Here is a 17,810-nt window from a genome sequence, read left to right as displayed (position 1 = left end):
AGCTGTTTTAAGCTATGGCTTGCTTGTTGTGGGTTAGAATTCTCCTGTTCTTTCAAAGCATGCCTGTGTTCACAGGTACCGTGCTCCTGTTTCTTTTTCATTCTGGTTGGCAATGTAGTGTAACTGCACTTGTCACACCATTCCTTCTAAGCCAGCTGGTTTGCTCTTTCTAAGCACTGGTGTTCTGCCCTCTGTCTTACGACTTCAACTATGTTAAGCTTTAAAAGTCAGTTGATTTAAGATTAAATTACTAAAATTATATTTCTTCCAAGCAGGCTTTACTTATGTGTATGAGCACATGTTTATTGAAGTATATTTAAAAAGAATCTTTAAGAACAATGTGTGCTATGTAATTCACTGAAGACTTGTAATAATTTAATTATTTTACCATGCACTTGTTCCATCTGAGTATTAAGGTGCAACATCAGAAGGTAAAAATTCGTTTTGGAGAATCATTGAAGGTTTTTTTTAAGGTCCTTCTTGTGTATCTATATTTGCAAGTTATTTCTTTGAATGTATTTTGTCATGTTCAAACCATTTTTTTCTATTCAGTATTAGAGAATAAAAACTGACTTGAAGTCAGAGCTAATTCAGCTCTTAAGCTGAGCCTGCAGATTTCAAAAAGCTGTATCAGAACATTTCTTTCCTGAGGGGGTTGTGTGGCAAACCCGTCTGCTCTGATGCTCTCTATCTTGCCCTACACTCACCCCTTTTTTGATCCTACTCTTTCACTCAAGTCTTTCTCCTGCCTTATCAGGAAGCTGGAGTATTTATGCAAAAGCACAAGTGTTATTACACTTAAACATTTTGCTTCAAAAAAACTTGCTGTTAATGCTATGGCAGTTTGTTATAGGTGTGATTGATAAGGTGTAAGACAAGGTAAGAGTACTTAGTAAATAAAATTCCTACTATATAAGAAGTGGAATCAGTCGCTACAGTGGCTGTAGTTCCCTTTAGCAACTGCACTCCTGGCTTTAGTCAGTTGTTGCAAAATATTGAATACATAGACCCCTATGCCATTTTACAGTTCAGAGTTGGAAATACAAACCTGTTGCACAAAATTACTGTTACTCCCCAAGCTTCTCAACTCCCATCATACAATGCTCTAAGATATTAGACCAGGCCATGTTATAAATAGAGCTTCCTAATTAGAGGCAAGGGCTCTCAAACCACTGCTGTAACATAAAACAAATACATAGATCTGGACAGTTACCACTGCATTTATTTTTTTTTATAAAACACTGGTGCAGGGAAGTTAAAGTTGCTGCTACAAATAATAAACACGGTCATAAAACATATACATATTTACATATATTACTTGTAAGATGTAAAAATAGTTATTTACAAATACAAAGCCTTCAACAGCATAAATGTTTTTTTCCTTGATTGTTGGCACTGAGTAAGCAGTTGGGGAGGAAAAATACAACAGATTCAGATTTTTTCCAAAACTGATACTTTCTGGAACTACATTGAGCAAAGTTTTGCTTAAGTATATCCATCATTTGTGTGTGATAATTTCCAAGCAATTTGCTACACGTAAACAGAGGCACCTTTCCCACATTAATAGCTTTCAGAAGAATTTCTGCATAAGCTGAGTAATCTCAGTCACTGATTTCAAGTGAAGTCAGTGAGTTTATTAAGCTCTGTGTCCTGACACCGGCTTTGCTTCAGTCAGTGGGGACCAGCTGGATTGGTGAACATAACGAGAATAGAAGACAGACAGTGCAGCTTCTCTTTGATGTATTCTGGCAACTTATCGTTTTCTCCATACCTAGAAAGGCAAACAAACACGCAAAATGTAGATGCTTGAAATGATACTATTCTGATGTAAAACAAATTACCTCACACTTAGACTGTAAGTAGCCAAACCACTAAATCAAGTGGATATTACAAGTATATCTAAACATATTAATTGAAGCTTGATGGCATAAATCCCAGTCCTTATACATATTTACCTAAAAAGAGTTTCAGGTTAAGAGAACATAATCTAAACAATGTTTAAAGATGCAATAACAAATGCACAGACTGTACATTACTGTCCCAAACTGCAGAGAGGAAGCATGTTACTGAGTGGCTATATTTGTATGGGAAGTGCCCAGACTTCACTTAAGCACTTTGGGTCAAAGCAATTTCCCTAATCTAGTAGTATCTTGGGGGGGAGTAATAAAACCTTACTTTTCTCTCCCTCCCTCTTAAATGCTACACATGATTAGTGGCTATTGTCTATACTCGAGACAAAGAAGCAGATGCACTCCCAAGCTTATCTTTATTTTTCATTTGTTATCCAGAGTTCAAAGCTATAGGTGTTTCTTCTTTTTATTAAGCTTGTGTAAGATAACAGAGAAGTGCTTGAAAAGCTAACTTTTAATATTTACATCACAACATCAATAGCAGCTACAGAGTTTACCTTATGTTTAACAGCCTTGCACTGACAGCAAACTGAACTGTTTTTACAGCAGTAATAGCCTCACCTGGATGTCTGGCCATCTGGAGATGTGTAAGTGACAGAAGAAACACCTGCTTGGGCTACCAGTTGAGATCCATCATTGAACTGAACCCATACTGCTCCACTGGTCAGCTAAGGAGAAAAGTTGCATTATGGTTTGAGGACATAAAATACAAGATTACATATACAGAATTTCTCTAATAATTGGAGCTGAAAGTTTTTCAGAATTGCTGTCCAAACAGGTTTCTTTGTCAGTCTTTTAAAATGGTACATACACTCCCCTCTGATGTAGACAGACTCATGCAGTCTAAAGAATCAACCATCCTAAGGTTTCAGATGCTCAGCTTTAGTCAGCCTTTTCAATGACAGTTAAACAGAAGTATATTTAGCTTAATTTAAATAAGACTAAACAAAATAGAAGACCCATTTGTGAGAGTGCGCAGCTACACACATTTGCATTTTATGTAAAAAGCAAACTTTGTTAGGACAGGAAGCTTACTTTATCCGGATTACAGAGAACCAGTTTTTAATTCTAAAGCTGGTCCCACAGAAAAGCAGAGAAATAGTTTCTCTGTAAGGACCACAGCTTTTCCTGTTGCATAGGCAGATTAATTTTTCTGATACAGATCTGGTACATGACTGTTAAACACCTTTACATCTGCATTAGTGAGTGTAACACCTCCAATGTTTTACTAGTCAAATTTAAATGACAGAAGATGCTGAAATTAGCATTAATAACCACATGGAAGTTGTGATGACTGAAATACTGAGATATTATTTTGGTTTCCTCTACTTATATAGTTTACTGTTGTATTTATCTAAATGTTTATTTGGAAGGATCTTCCCACATATCAGGTTTCAGATTTAAACTGTAGCAGAGCTCAACTGAATGTATTCCTCACAAATGAAATTTAAAGTTAATATGTGTCACAAGCTCAATGGGAAGAGAGAGACTTCCCTCCTTTATCAGTATTCCTTTCTTACCTGAGAAGCCCAACCAACATTTTTCACAAAGACAGACTTTAGGAGTTGGGCTGAATTTGGACTGCATTCAGTCTGATGAACAGTGGAGCACATGGTTTCAGTCGTGTTGGTCATGAACGTAGACTTTTCATATGATATCACCTAGAACCAGAAGTGCACAATATTAATCCCACTGATTATGTACCAACTGGGGGAGGGGAGGGCACATTACGACCTCTTTTACTCTTTTCATATTCACAGACAGATTTAGGCTATGCACTTAATTTAACAACATTACATTACAAAATGCCATAGGATTTCTTAAGACTCAGTATTATGACAGTTTTTCTATCACTCCCCTGATACTAACAGAATCACTTTCCCCAAGTGGTCTCTTCCCACCTAAACCCCATTTTTCTGTATTTGACTGTCCGAGGACCCTGTCCACCTATGGGAACAGTGTTCAGCACATGTTAGATTACAAAACAGCCCTCATTCAGATAAGCACTTTTGGCCAATACTTTACAAAGGTATGGGCATGGCTGTTGCTTGGAATCCAGAATATTTAATGGTTACAGAAGTGTTCTACAAGACACATGGAGTCTGTTATAGGTTGAAAGAGACAAAACTGATGAATTAGAAGTAACAGAGGATCAAATATTGGAGACCTTTAGGACAATACCACCACTACTGTCTATTGGGAACAGGTCTGTGTGTATAGAAGTACCTCCTCCCATAGTCACAAAGATGACCAAGATGAGGGGGTGCGCTTAGCAGTATTTAAGATTCAGGGTTCAGTGAAAAGATGCAAGTCAGGGGATGACTCTGAAATAGAGGAGGTGGTCAGGAAAGAGATCAGGATCCAGATAGTTAGAGGAACCTAAAAGAAATAAGCAGCTGTACCACAGGATATACAGATCTAAGTATAAAGAAACTAACAAGAAAAAAAAAATCAAGAGTAACATGGAAAGTCAACTAACTATTGTGTTATTTTGCTTCAAAATACATACTTCAAAAGAAAAGCAAACAGTGAAAGCCCTACAAAGACCTAAGTGTTTGCTATATGGCAAACAAAGATGAAGTATGAATGCTGAACCCTCAAGTTAGAGCTCTAGTAACACATAACCTTAAGTCAGAATAAAAATCAATGCTAGTACTGAAGCCCTAAGGCATTTTTGTTGTTAGTTCATTTCAGTTAAACACTGACAGATCCTACGCTAAGGACATGTGCAGCACAGTCAAAAGAACAGAGATGTAGAGCCAAACTCTGTGTGCCAAGACCCCAGTATAATCCAGTCAGCTGGGGAACTTTATTAGGGCTGTGACACAGTAATTGAAGCTTGGGGGTGCTTTAAACTAGATGAAATCGCACACAGGGCCTCATTGGCTCTACATATAAATGTATTTAACTTCAGTTTGGTGTGTTGGTTTTTGTTTTTTTGTTATGGGTTGGGGTTTGTTTTTTTCTGTGTGAGATGGGTTTTTTTAATACACACTAACACTTGATTATGTCAGCGCAATAGCCTCCAGTGCTAATGCCTCTGTGACTACCATTCGATACAGAGTCCTCAGGGCATGTCAGAGCTCTCCGAAACAAACTGAAGACTCTACCACAATGCAAGTAAGCAATTTTTAAACTATGTTCCCAGGAGGTGTTTCTAGTAATGTTTTGGAGGGCTGATTTTTCAGGTCATCTTCAATCCAGATATTACAGGTTCATCGAAATCAAAAGTTAACATTTCTAGGCAACGTGCTCAAATGGCTGATAAGAGTCTACACCCACACAAGTGTAATTCCATCAATGCAAATAAAACAGCAACATCTAGATTCCTACTGGAGAGTAGTCTCCACTGTATGTCTTGTGTACTTACAGGAGGAGGAGTACAGTTTGGAGTTAGAACTGGAGCAGAACTAGGAGCTAAATTTCTATCTAGTGCCGTAACTTCTTTTGAAGAGTTTGTATTGTCCAGCAGTGGAGGTGTTACAGGCTGTGGCGATTCAGTACTGCCAGGTTTTCTGGAAAATGATGAGAAAAGGCATGTCTAAAAGGCACTATAACTGAGGAGACTTGTCTTTCACTTTACCACAGACTGTACAAAGCAATTGATGCCACTACTTATCTGCAAAATTGTTTTCACACATGCCAATTGTTAGCCTGATTTAGGCTAAATTCACCAGTGTTTGTTATCCTAGTATCCAAGGAAGCTTTGCAGCTCCCAAGTAAGGTGTTTATACATGATATCAAGTGAATATTTATCTTCTTAATGACTATGTGCTTCTGTCAAGCAACCCTGGCTTCTGCAAACAGGAGCTGCACGAGGCTGCTTAGTAGGAATATTCAAATGCTTAAGTATTTTCAAGCAAAATGTACTACCTTCCAACAATTATTGGAAAAAATGGAACATTTTCACTCCTTTTTTCTTCTTTCAAAACAGCAGATTCCAGTGCAAGGCATACGCGATGTCCCTGAAATTGGAAGGAGCTTGTTAGTATAACTAAGAACAGTATTTCACACATTTAGCATGGCAAGTGAGCCTACAGAAGAACTGTTTTTTTCCAAGGTACTGAATATTGGCAATAGCTGCACACACATACCACAGAGACAGTGCAAAAAGCTATACTACAAAACTCCCTCATAACTTTACCACATCTGGACTTATGCTCTTAATCACATCTCCTCCCCTTTTAGCAGAGCTAGACAAGGAACTACAACCCGACTTCTGTTCCAGAAAATAACAACCAGAAGACCCAATAGTAAAAACTACAGTATAAATTTCCTATCTCTTAATTTAATAGACAACAAGTTACTCTTGTGACTGCTACCCCAGTGACATGAATCAGGAAATGAAAAGCACAGCAGACAGGCTAGTTAAACACAAAAACCTGCCAAGTGTGTAGTTTTTCTGGGGTGGAAGAAGTTGGGTTTTGGTGGGAGGTCATTTGGGAGGGTTGTTGGGTTTTGTTCAGTTGGTTTTGAACTTGTAATATAGCAACTTCACCTGTTCTGTTTAACCCTTTCACCAGGCAGGCATACCTGGTAAGTTTCCTTTAACAGTCTTTGTCCAGTGTCATTGTTACCCCTGAATTGATACCCACTCTCCCAAAAATCACATAATCATCCCTCCTTATTACAGTGATGAAAACCAAGAAAACCTACATCAGAAACATATTTGTGAAAGTGAAACTGAATTTGCAGGATGTTGCTTTGCACTGGGAAGATTCTGTATAAAAGAGTTCACCTCATTTGCATGATCCATATAAACTTGTATTTCCTTCTTCAAACCCGCTTCGCTTTCTCCTTTCAAAGTGAAGGATTTCCCTGATTTCTCAATCACACGAGTTATACCAGCTGTCTTGTGTATCTTTGCTCCTGTAAAAAAAAGGTAAACATTTCCAGTGTGAATTGTATAAAATATTAGCATCTATAAAAGACAAATTTCTGCTATCACACTTTAGTAGAGTACAAATTTCTGTCTAACAGAAATAAAAAGCAACTTAAACTGGGACTGTGATGTTAACAATGCCCTCTATGAACAAAGATCCCTACTGAAATGGGCTGAATTTATTACATATCTTAAGAACTACCTTTCTAAACACTAATCCAAGACAAAATTAACATCTCTAATAGCACTGCCAAAAATTGGTTAAGTAGGCTCTAGCAGTATTTTAATACTTTCAACAGCAGTTCCACGCTGAATCACACAGCTGTTATGTCTTGGGGTTTTTCTGTCCTAAATTCTGCTGGGGTACACCTATGCATGTGGCAAACTGAACTAGTTGACACCAGTCTACAGTGAGAAAAAAGTTGCTGGTGCAGTCTGGCTTATGAAGGGTCCCGCTGGAAAAGGCAGCCAACTGCTTTCTCCAGTGAGTGCTCTTGGTAATATTACCACCTCACTTAATGGAAAGCGCCTTTCACTAAGTAGGTTAGCTATCAAACATACACACAAAGGACTCACAAATAAAACCAAGATGTAATTTAAATAATACTCTTGCAGCATATACTCCCTGGATAAGGTATGCAATAAGGAACTCTAGTAATAAGCTGTGATTGCTAGAATGAAAGCAGAGTGGCAAAAAACATTCCTATATTTTCTTCAACCCGAAGCGTTTGTTGCTTGGCGATATTTTAGTGCAGCTTTAATGACACAATGTAGCTACTCACGTAACTGCAGAAATTAGTACCTACCGTCATAAAAACAAATTTCAACATCTGCATTGGGTGAATTTTCCATCAACATGCACTTGGCATATCTTGTGTAGAACGTAACTTTGGGGGTTTTTGTTCTTACCAACTGCACAAACCTGGCTGCATACTGGTACTTTTTCCAGTACTTCTCTAAAAAAAGAAATTTTAAAAACTTTCTGATTAATCAGATTAAGCACTGTGCACCAGCTTGGAAAAAAATAATTTAAAACATCTTATTTGATAGCTTAAGGTTGTGAGTAATATTTAAATGTTTACAGAAGGATATCTCAAGAAACTCACTTGTTTCCACCAGCTTTTCTAAAGCATGCATCTTCAATAGCTTCACTTAATATAGTTCAGAACCTGAACAACATAGTAACATACTGCATATACCATTTAACTGGTTCAGTCTAGTTGACCTCTTCACTTTAGATAAAGCCTGTCTTAGACCTCCAATTAGTAGAGAAGCCTGCTTGCCCTTAAAATCTTAATTATCTTCTATTTCTTCAGCTGTCTACATAAAATACTCTGCCAATACTTTCAAGTATATACTTTCCCCCGCCCCAAGTTGCAATTATTAGGAAACACAAGGTAGTTACTGTTTTAGAATTGACTTGATAACAGTTTCAAATTTGAATGAGCATAAAACAAAATCTTTAATTTTAGCACTCTACCTTCTAAAGCCGTAAGTGACTGCTTTTAACTCCCATACAAAATAACTTAAAACCTGCGGGTTTACACTTTCTTGTTGAGTTTCAAAATACAGTTCCCAGTTAAAACTGTAGTTTGAATCTTACTCTGAAAGGAATTTTATCTTCACAGTTATCTGAAAAATAATGGCTACAAGCAAGTCCCAAACAAGATTGACTAAAAAAATCATATTAATAATAACAACTTTAAAATAAATTTCAGATTACCTGGCAAGTTGTCAAAATTATACATACAGATGTCTTCAGGAGGAGCAGGAGGTCTGTCATCAAGAAGGAAACCTCTTCCTTCATTTGGATGATAAACTGCAATCTACAAAAAGGGAAAAAATGTGTTTGCAGTTACAGCTTACTACAGCACTCCCTACTTCTAACAGGTATGGAAATAAGTCAGGTTCATTACCATGGTTTACCACAAATGCTCTACTCTTCTAAGTAATTATTTAACAGCAGCAGTTATTTCCTGTTCCAAAAGTCAAGTCTGATTTTGCTTTGAAATAATTGCTTGCTACCTGTATTTGTATAGCTGGGGGGGGGGGGGAATGGGGGGAGAAAATGGGTGTGTGTGGAGGGATTTACAGCTGCACATTTTCAAACAAATAATCACTTAAATAAACATAAAACCAACTAAGAACAGAATACTCTGAGCCCTTTATATGACAATGAAGAAATGGAAAACATACCACACTTCCATCACAAGATATTCTGAGAACTTCTTTCACAAGTTCTTGTGAATGGTGCTCTTTTAGAAACTCCATACACACTTCCCCAGTATCTAGAATGCTCACCTGAAATATATTAAATACACAAGTTAAACAAAAAGACCTTCACTCTCTGGCAAGCCGAGATACCACTTCTTTCCACAAATGCTTTAGAAGTTGTTTTCTTCCTCGCATGCACTGCAAACTTACATATGCTTCTTATAGTAACTTCTGCTATTACAACAGAACACTTGAACATGACTGAAGGTTATAAATCTGGCCAGTGAGGGTGTGGCTTCTTAAGTGACAAATCAAAGGAGAGGTCAGCTCTATTATGTTATTTTTTAAAAAAACAAGTAAGGGTGTGGGAAACATGATAGGATGAACAAGATTGTAAGAAAACGGAACAGAAGGGAAAAGGTGATACCAGGAACAAACCAACCAGTTTATGTGATCACTGAGGATTAATGGCATTCATTTGATTTTCCTACCCATAAAACAGGGAAGATAGCACCACTATAGGAAAAAGATTCAAGTTTAACTAAAACCAAGACTGTTTTCATTTCTTAACCAGCTATTTATCTCATTTATAAAAGTGTTTGATGGGTTTGACATAGTTAAAAAGTTACATGCAAGTGCACAGCTAAGCAGCACAGCCTTAGACCTGTAGGAAGTATATATGCACTTAGTATTTGCTCTGTGTACATGCAGTTTCTTTGCTGGTAAGCTAAAAGCAACGCCACCTCACTATTAACAGGAAGCCACCACGAGTGTTCCATATGCAAAAACTAAGATGCATCTTATTAATGTAACATTAAATTATTACAGATTAAGTTTTCTAAAAACAAATGCTTCTAGTTTACCAGCTGATTTTAAGAGAATCACGCTATATTTAATATGCAAGGTGTTTGTTTTTAAGAACTGATACATACCACAGCATTTTTTGTTTTCTGCCTGATTGGTTTTAGCCTGTGAGCATTGAGAGGTGCTACTATACTTCGCAGCATAGGCTTCTGAAGCGCTGGTGGTTCTTTGCCCCACGTTTGGTTTTGTTCTGAAGTTGACCAAATGCCACATGTAGAAGATGACTGTTGAATTTTCTCAGATTTGCAGAGAACTCCAGGGATGTATTTCTTTGGGTTTATCTGGTTTAAAGAATGCAGACAGTCGACAGATGCATCATGACTCCTCACTTCTTTTAGTGTGTTCCACGCATTTCTTGATGCGTCTTGCTGCACATCCAGATGATACCGAAAACCTCCATGTGCATTACCACTGCCAGTTGGGTCTGCAGGTGGTCTGGGTGGAACTGAAAGCATCATATACATTGTAAATTCAAAGAGTCATGGTCAGAAGAAAAAAATGCTATTAAGTTTTTAAAAGATTTTCAAAATACCATCTTTGATGGCCTATTTAAGTGGAGAATGGTATTTCTTTAAACCTCAGTACAAAACATTACAGTTTGATGCTAGTACCAGCCAATACCAGTGCTAACAAAATTCCAGTGCTACTTAAACTGTTACTAGGTTTCAGTTCTGATCACTTTCAGTCTTAACTTATATCAATTCATTTTATAAAACCACTCAAAAGATTGTTTGCAAAGAGATACTTAAACAAGAAGCAGTTTACAAGAAATAATCTGTTGAAACAGTTCACATGACAGAACCATTAGTGCAAAGTTACCTTTAAGTTGCAGTTTAACTAGTTTTAGTATCAACCAGAAAGTACTGAAGATACTAAACATGCACTCCAAACCCTATGTTTTATTTCCAGTGTCTTGTTAAAAGACAAAGCCCTGGTTTTATATTTAAGCTCCTTATAACTGCTTCCCTAGTTTTGATATTTAAGCTCTCTATCAACTTTCACCTCACAGACAAGTATTGCACTCCTCCTGCCATATTGCAGGACAGTTGAGAAGGGACCAAACAGGATTATTCAGACCATATGTCATGTGATTCCAATTCCCTCTAGACAGGAAGGGAAGGAGTCCAGTAATGTCACAACAAAACAGGCCAGAATGGATTTCTGATTTCATTTTAAGTTTAAATTACATTGTTTGTAAATGATGTAACGTGATACATGACAAAGACACCTCCTTCCCTTCTGTGTCTTTTGTCCTTCCCTCCTCCTCTCCTTCTGCAGCCTCATTATCTCTCTCATTCACTGAGGTCCCATTTCTCTTAAGGGCTATTTGCACAACTAAATTAACAAGGCTTTTGAGTCACCTGCCAACCTTTTGTCATGTAGTCATATTTATACATTTCGAGTCACAGCTTAATTATTATGGCAGGTTCTAAAATTGAGGGGGGAGGGAAGGGGGAAGTGTTGTTTTGAGGGGTTTTTTGTTGTTTTTTTTTCTAATACTAAATGAAGAGAACGATCTCACTTTAGGAAGCTAAATATTCAAACCCAGTGTACAATTTCTTTACTCTTATGAAGGCAGTTACATACAGTCCATTATACCAACCCAACAACTTAAGAACACTAAGCTTCTGAAACCAATTTGTACTTCAGGAAACCAAAATGTTACAGTTTAGTCCAAAAGAGAATATGTTTTCAACCCGGTACTTCTTGCTTAAGAACGATTCTACAGATTAGCAGTGCTGGAAATAATTTTGCCTTTTTCAATATCTTTGCCAATAAGTCAGTTTAGAGTCACCCATACTTTTCTTTCAGGAAAAAAACCCTCTGTCTACAGTAGTTTCCACTAGCATCCAATCACCATTATTTTGGATGCCAGAATTATGCTTTGCTATCATAGTTACTTGGCCCCACTGATACCCATTCTGTCACAAACTTCAAGAAATTAAATATAGAAAAGCCTACAGAAACTGTTACAAGTCACTACTCCAACTTGAGTGCAAATATATACAGCTGATCAGTAACGCACCGTTTGTTTGCATGCTTCCCAGCCACTGCTGCATTGTTTCAGCCTGGGACTTCTGCTCTAACAAACCAACCTGGGGCTTCATTGGGCAGAGATAGTTTAAGCTGCAGAGTAAAAGTTACATAGGTAATCAAGATAACAAAGGCACTAGCACAACAGAAGTTATAATGTTACAGCTGCAGAAACCATAACAGTTTGGAGCATTTAAGAAATACAGGTGTCATTTTATAGCTCTAGTACACACATCCTTTTTTAGTCAGGAGCATTCATTGGGTAAAGCATAAAAAAATACTGTTTCCAAGTGGAATGAAGAGTTTTAACGCAAATTTAAGCCTGTTAGCATTTACTAATAGGCTCTTGCAAATGACATATATGACCAAAAAAAGAGAGCCACTGATAATGCTGCCAGCAGTAGCTGTTGTTACATCCTCTTAGTTAATGGTATAGGAGATAACCTAAGGGAAGACACAAGGATGACTCCCATGATCCCACTGGAACTCATTCAGGGCAACAAATGTGCTGTTGAAATATGCAAGCAATCCTACCACCTAAAATAATTTCAGTTTATATAAAATAAACATACAACTATCACAGAATCACCAGGTTGGAAAAGACCTTTAAGATCATCGAGTCCAACCATTCCTGTCCTATGCTAAACCATATCCCTAAGTACTTCACCTACCTGTCTTTTAAACACATCCAGGGATGGTGACTGAACCCCTCCCTGGGCAGCCTGTTCCAGGCCCCAACAACTCTTTCAGTAAAATATTTTTCTAACATGTAAAATTTTGTTCTAACATCTAATCTGAACACCCTCTCCTATTTGGTGTTCAAGCTACAAGTGTAGAGATTGTAGACACTTACTACAGCTTAGATACAGGAAAAATTATGCACTTAAAGCAGCTCAAAAATTCATCTTAATAAAAACTGATTCTTACTGTGGTTGATCTTTCACAGGTGGAGATATTTGCCCTTCAAACGAACCAGAAGTACTGGAAGTCTTCTCCTTAAATATTTCTCCTATATCAGTATAGCTGTTGGCAGGTGAAAAGCATTCTGTATTTTCCCTTGTTCCTATTTTAGGTTTAGAAAGCAGTTCCATGGAGTGACATCTCTCAACAACATTTGATATGCCTTGAGTCTGACTATGGGACGTGCCAGACCTATCTGAAGAGTGGGCTCTTCGGAGGTAGCGAGAATGTGGTCTCTCTTCAGCAAGTTGCATGGTTCTTCCCCTGCTAGTTACACCAATTTCTTTGCCCTGAATTCCCCACTGATGAAAAGAACCACTTCCATCTACAGATGAAGGATTACTGGAATTCTTGGTTTTAGGAAAAAAAGTAATTTTATTTGGGAGCGGCTGTCCCACTAACAGCTTTTTTTTTTCCTTCAAGCAACCACTGGTACTGATGCTGGAAGAGCCTGTGAAGGTTGTAGAGATGGTAGCATTTCCGCTGTCCATCGAATCTTCTGAAGTTCCCGAATCTTTACTCCGTGCAGAGCTACACCTGGACATAAAAGGATGATCCAACACTGAGGAAAGACTCAAACGATCCGCTGGGTTTTTGCGAAGTAACCTATGTATGAGGTCCTGTGCCTCTCTTGATAAAAAGGCTGGCATTTCATAATCTGCTAATACTACTTTATTCAGCGTGTTCTTGACCGTGTCGGTGTCAAAAGGTGGCTTTCCAATAAGAAGTGTGTAAAACATACAGCCCAAAGACCACACATCAGATTCAAGTCCATGTGGACTCCTTGTGGCTATCTCTGGAGAAATGTAATTTGGAGTTCCACACATTGTGTAATGCTTTTCATGAGGCATTTTCAGCTGAGTTGCTAGTCCAAAATCAGCAATCTTGACATTCATATTATTGCTGAGTAAGATATTAGAAAGGGTGAGGTCCCGGTGCAGTATTCCGTGAGAATGAAGATACAGCATACCCGTGATAATTTGATGCAAGAAGTGTCGGGCTGTCAAAACACAAAATGAGATGGTTTAGTCACAATTGAAGTCGTAACTGTGGAAGTAACTTTTTGAAGTCTGCTACCATCTTGCTTTTGCAACGACTGTTACAAGTGTCCTGCTAATGAGATTGGAATTCACTGTCTGCTTTTAGCTTTAAGCAATATGGCATGACTACATTCTAAGAGAGTTCTTTAAAAGTGTTCTATAATACAGCAATCGTATTTGTGTCTTTGCTAACAGAATAATCTAAACAGGACTGGAAACAGTGTCAATTGGCCTAAGACTCCAATTTAAAAAAAAAAAAACAAAAAACTTTAAAATGTAGAAAGTTGCCCCACACTTTCAGGAATCACCAATACACAGAACCAAGCAGCTTCTCTATGGGCAGATAATATAGGAAACCAGTTGGATATTTGTTTTATCATTAGCAAGCTGGCAAGGCTAGTAGTATTTCAATTCCTAAAAAACTTCTAAGTTCATAGCACTGGGATGGCCTTTCTGTTCCATCACACTAGGAATTCAGGAAGTTTAACTTAAAACAGGAATAAAACAAAGAAATCTCATCCAGGCTGAAACAGCATCATTTATTATGGTATGGTAATCAAAGTAATTGTGAAGAATGATTCTTTCTAAAGAAAAAAATTTACAAGCCTCATTCTCTTAGCAAAGGGCAACAATTAGTGAGTAACAAATGTTACCAGAAACCACTCCTCAACAGAAGATACTTATTTAGGTCAGTGGTTTATCAGCTTTTAGAAGTGAGGTACGATCAGGTGAACTATTTTTGCCCAAGCAGATCAGAATTAAATGACACCTGTACAGAGGCACCCCTTTAATCCAGTCCTGCGGTCTGGGTTCAAAAACATACATATAAATGGATTTCTTATTTATATCTAATTATTATTATATATATATATAAACAATAATGTGTCTATATACAAATAATAGTTTCACGAAGTTAGATTAGACTCTAATAGAGAAGCGGATAAACTGGAAGAACTGTGCTAGAAACGACCAGCATGGGAAGTCTGGAAGCAGAAGAGGCAATGACTACTGAATCCAGATCAGATGAAAGTTAAACAGCTTGGCTGGCTGTACCCTCAAACATTATACACCGTAGCTTGCTTTGCTGTCTCCTTCTGGGGTGTGGGGTTTTTTTGTTGGTATTTTTGTTTTGTTTTTTAAAAAAACTGTACTGGTTAGGCTTCCAATGGTCCACATGCTAAATGAAATCCTCTTACTCTCAACTGTAAGAAAGTGGAACATTAGTGAATTCCTAAGTGCTTTTTTTTTGCTCTTGCAAGACTTCATTCCACAACACTACTCAAGAGATTACCACAGCCAATTAAAGAAGTTTTACAGTGAACTCTTAGGGAAAGACTTTTCAGTGATTTCCATTAAAAAAATAGAGGTAAAACCATAGTAGAATTTCTTCTGTCGCCAACCCATCTTGAGTTAATCCAATATGCCAGTACTTATTTCCTTCCCAACTCAGCCCTTAAGCATCAGTTACCTGCATTATCTTAATTTCCTCACACCTTGGAACACAGGAAGCATTTCCAATGACACCACATAAGGCAATCTGTGATCTGGAAGGCTTTCTAATTGGTGACATGTAATACAGTAATACCAGGATGAAGAGGTGCAACACAAAGCAAGACGTGGATGTAAGGCTGCCAGTTTTCCTCTGTGGAAGTTCCCAGTCTTGACCAGTGCTTCACTGTAACTATATCTACAAAGGTAAGCGCTACCTTTCTTATACCTCCACCTTCTAAGTTCACTTCTTTTTAACCCCCAAAACATACAAACAACTGAAAAATAGCATAAATAGAAACAACAGCATACAGAAATTCTAGGGAATGCATAAAAGTAATTAATCTTTATATTATCACTTACCACAAGATTTTAAGCTATACAAACTCCTTCAGAGTGATGGCAGTTTTAAATATCCTTTCACTAGAATTAAATACTTAAGCCAAAACATTAACACACAAGCACAAGTCTCACCTTCTTCTTCTGAAAAGGGTCTCTTTCTGTTCTTTATGTATCTGCTCATTTCACCATTGTGACACATCTCAAGTATCAAGTACACGTAGTTGCTATCTTCAAAATAGTTATAAAGCTAGAACAAAAACCAATGAGTAAATTAAAATACATTTTGTAGGCTGTACAGCAAGTCACACACACAGTACGTTACAAAAGCACGATTCTTACCTCAAGTATAGATGGATGCTTTAGCTGACAATGTATTTTCACCTCATTTTGAACCCTCTGTACCATTCCAACTTTGTGCATGGCTTTTTTATCTATCTGTAAATGGATCACATAATACTTTTCAGGCACTGCATTATTGACTACATATGCGTGAGTTTCAAGCAAGCATAAATTTTAGATGCCCAAAAACTACATATGAGCAAGTTTTCAGAGTTTAACCTACTATATGCTTTTAATGAACAAGCATCATCAACAGAGAAATATACAAGTGTCAGAGTAGAGAAGTTTACTATTTTCAGTACTAACACCTACTAGAAAACTTTCTGAAATACTTAAGCAGGGGAACCTAATTATTTTGCCAGGCAGGTATTCTAAATACAATTAATACTGAAAACATGGCTAAGAAAAAGTATTACAGATAAGTGAATCTGGCAAAACACCTGTGATTTGTGAGTTTCCCTTACAAAGTTTGTCCTCACAGTGAGGGAGGTTTTTCAAGGCATTTTTTCCATACTTATCCAGTCACATGGATTTTAAATGAACGTTTTGGGGTCACAGACTTCTGAATTGGAGTTCTATCGCTGATTGTCCAGCCAGTGTTGAATACTTGAGCTTAAATTCTTTTAATAGCAGTGTGAACACTTTTATTTATTATCAATACAGTCTAAAGGTTGCACTGTGTATTTCAGGATCGAATCCTAATCTAAATACTGGTTATGTACAAAAAAGCCATCCAGGCATAAATGCGTAACCCCAACCTGTTGCAACTCGCCCTTGTTCTTCCTTGGTTGGCTGCCTTACCATTTTGATAGCCACTTCCAGACCGGTTTTCAGGGATACTGCTCTGTAGACCCCTGCGAAGGAGCCTTTCCCCAGGAGGTTCCCCACCTTGAAATCCTGCAACACGAACAAATCATCACCGTCAGCCCCAGCCAGGCGTTGAACCCTCTCTCCGGACGCTGTGCCTCCCCAAACAGAGAGGGGGGCCACACACGCCGATGCCGGGGCAGACCCACAGGTGTTCCCGGGGTGCCCTGGCAATACCTGGACAGAGGTCTCTGGGGCACGGCGGCAGGACGCGGCGGGGCCGCGCAGCACCCCCCGAGACATCGTCCTCTCTGCACGGCGGCCGGCTGGCACTGCCACAGGCGCCTCCCAGGCCGGCTGAGGAGCTGCCACCTTCCCGCCGTCTCTCCCGCCGCTTCTGGGGAGCGACTGGACGCCCACCCGCGGCTTCCGCTGCTATGGCAGCGGCTGGGGAGCGACCGCCGGCGCGTTGCAAACACAGAGCCGCGTGTCATCGCCCAGGGCGCTCCACCTGAGCCGGGTCCCCCCGCGGGTGGGGAAGCATAGCTCCGCAACCTGAGCCCCGCCCCCGCTCCACCAGCGGTCCAGGCGGGGAGGAGCCCGGAGAACCCAGGCCGGCGCCGCCATAGCCCATCGGCCCACGGTGGTGGGAAAGGGGTAAGAAAGGTGCGGGCGGGCCTGGGAGGAGCCGCGGTCAGGGCCCCACCGGCCGCCTCCCAGTAACAAGCCGCCCAGGAAAGAGACAAGCCCCCGCCTGGCTTCTCCCCGCCCCCCACAAATGGCGGGAGGGCAGCTAGGCTCCGCACCTCTATTTTCTCGCCGATGCAGGTCGCCATGGCGCCGGCCGTTCTCCCTGGGTCCTCGCTACGAGTTCTCTTCCGAGCCGCGGCTCCCCATCACGGCGCCCTCGGCCGCCCACCTCGGCCCAGG

The 17,810-nt window shown here is 39.2% G+C and overlaps 1 protein-coding gene across 1 annotated transcript; it reads right to left on the bottom strand.

Moving 5' to 3' along the window:
* Positions 1-1,231: 1,231 nt before the first annotated feature.
* PLK4 (polo like kinase 4) lies at positions 1,232-17,716 on the bottom strand (the record flags this gene model as incomplete). The annotated part of the gene is made up of 16 exons (XM_084263726.1): positions 1,232-1,771; positions 2,472-2,578; positions 3,431-3,571; positions 5,281-5,425; positions 5,784-5,875; positions 6,649-6,779; positions 7,599-7,748; positions 8,516-8,618; positions 8,989-9,093; positions 9,939-10,315; positions 11,897-11,997; positions 12,832-13,864; positions 15,867-15,981; positions 16,074-16,169; positions 16,875-16,970; positions 17,687-17,716. 16 exons carry the CDS (start codon positions 17,714-17,716, stop codon positions 1,672-1,674), a joined length of 2,922 nt encoding a protein of 973 aa, XP_084119852.1. The 3' UTR covers positions 1,232-1,671.
* Between the last annotated feature and the right edge of the window lie 94 nt (positions 17,717-17,810).

Source organism: Gallinula chloropus, assembly GCF_964237585.1.
Source record: "Gallinula chloropus genome assembly, chromosome: 4".
Taxonomy (NCBI): domain Eukaryota; kingdom Metazoa; phylum Chordata; class Aves; order Gruiformes; family Rallidae; genus Gallinula; species Gallinula chloropus.
Note: the sequence above shows the minus strand (reverse complement) of the source record. Positions and strands in the feature narration are given on the sequence as shown.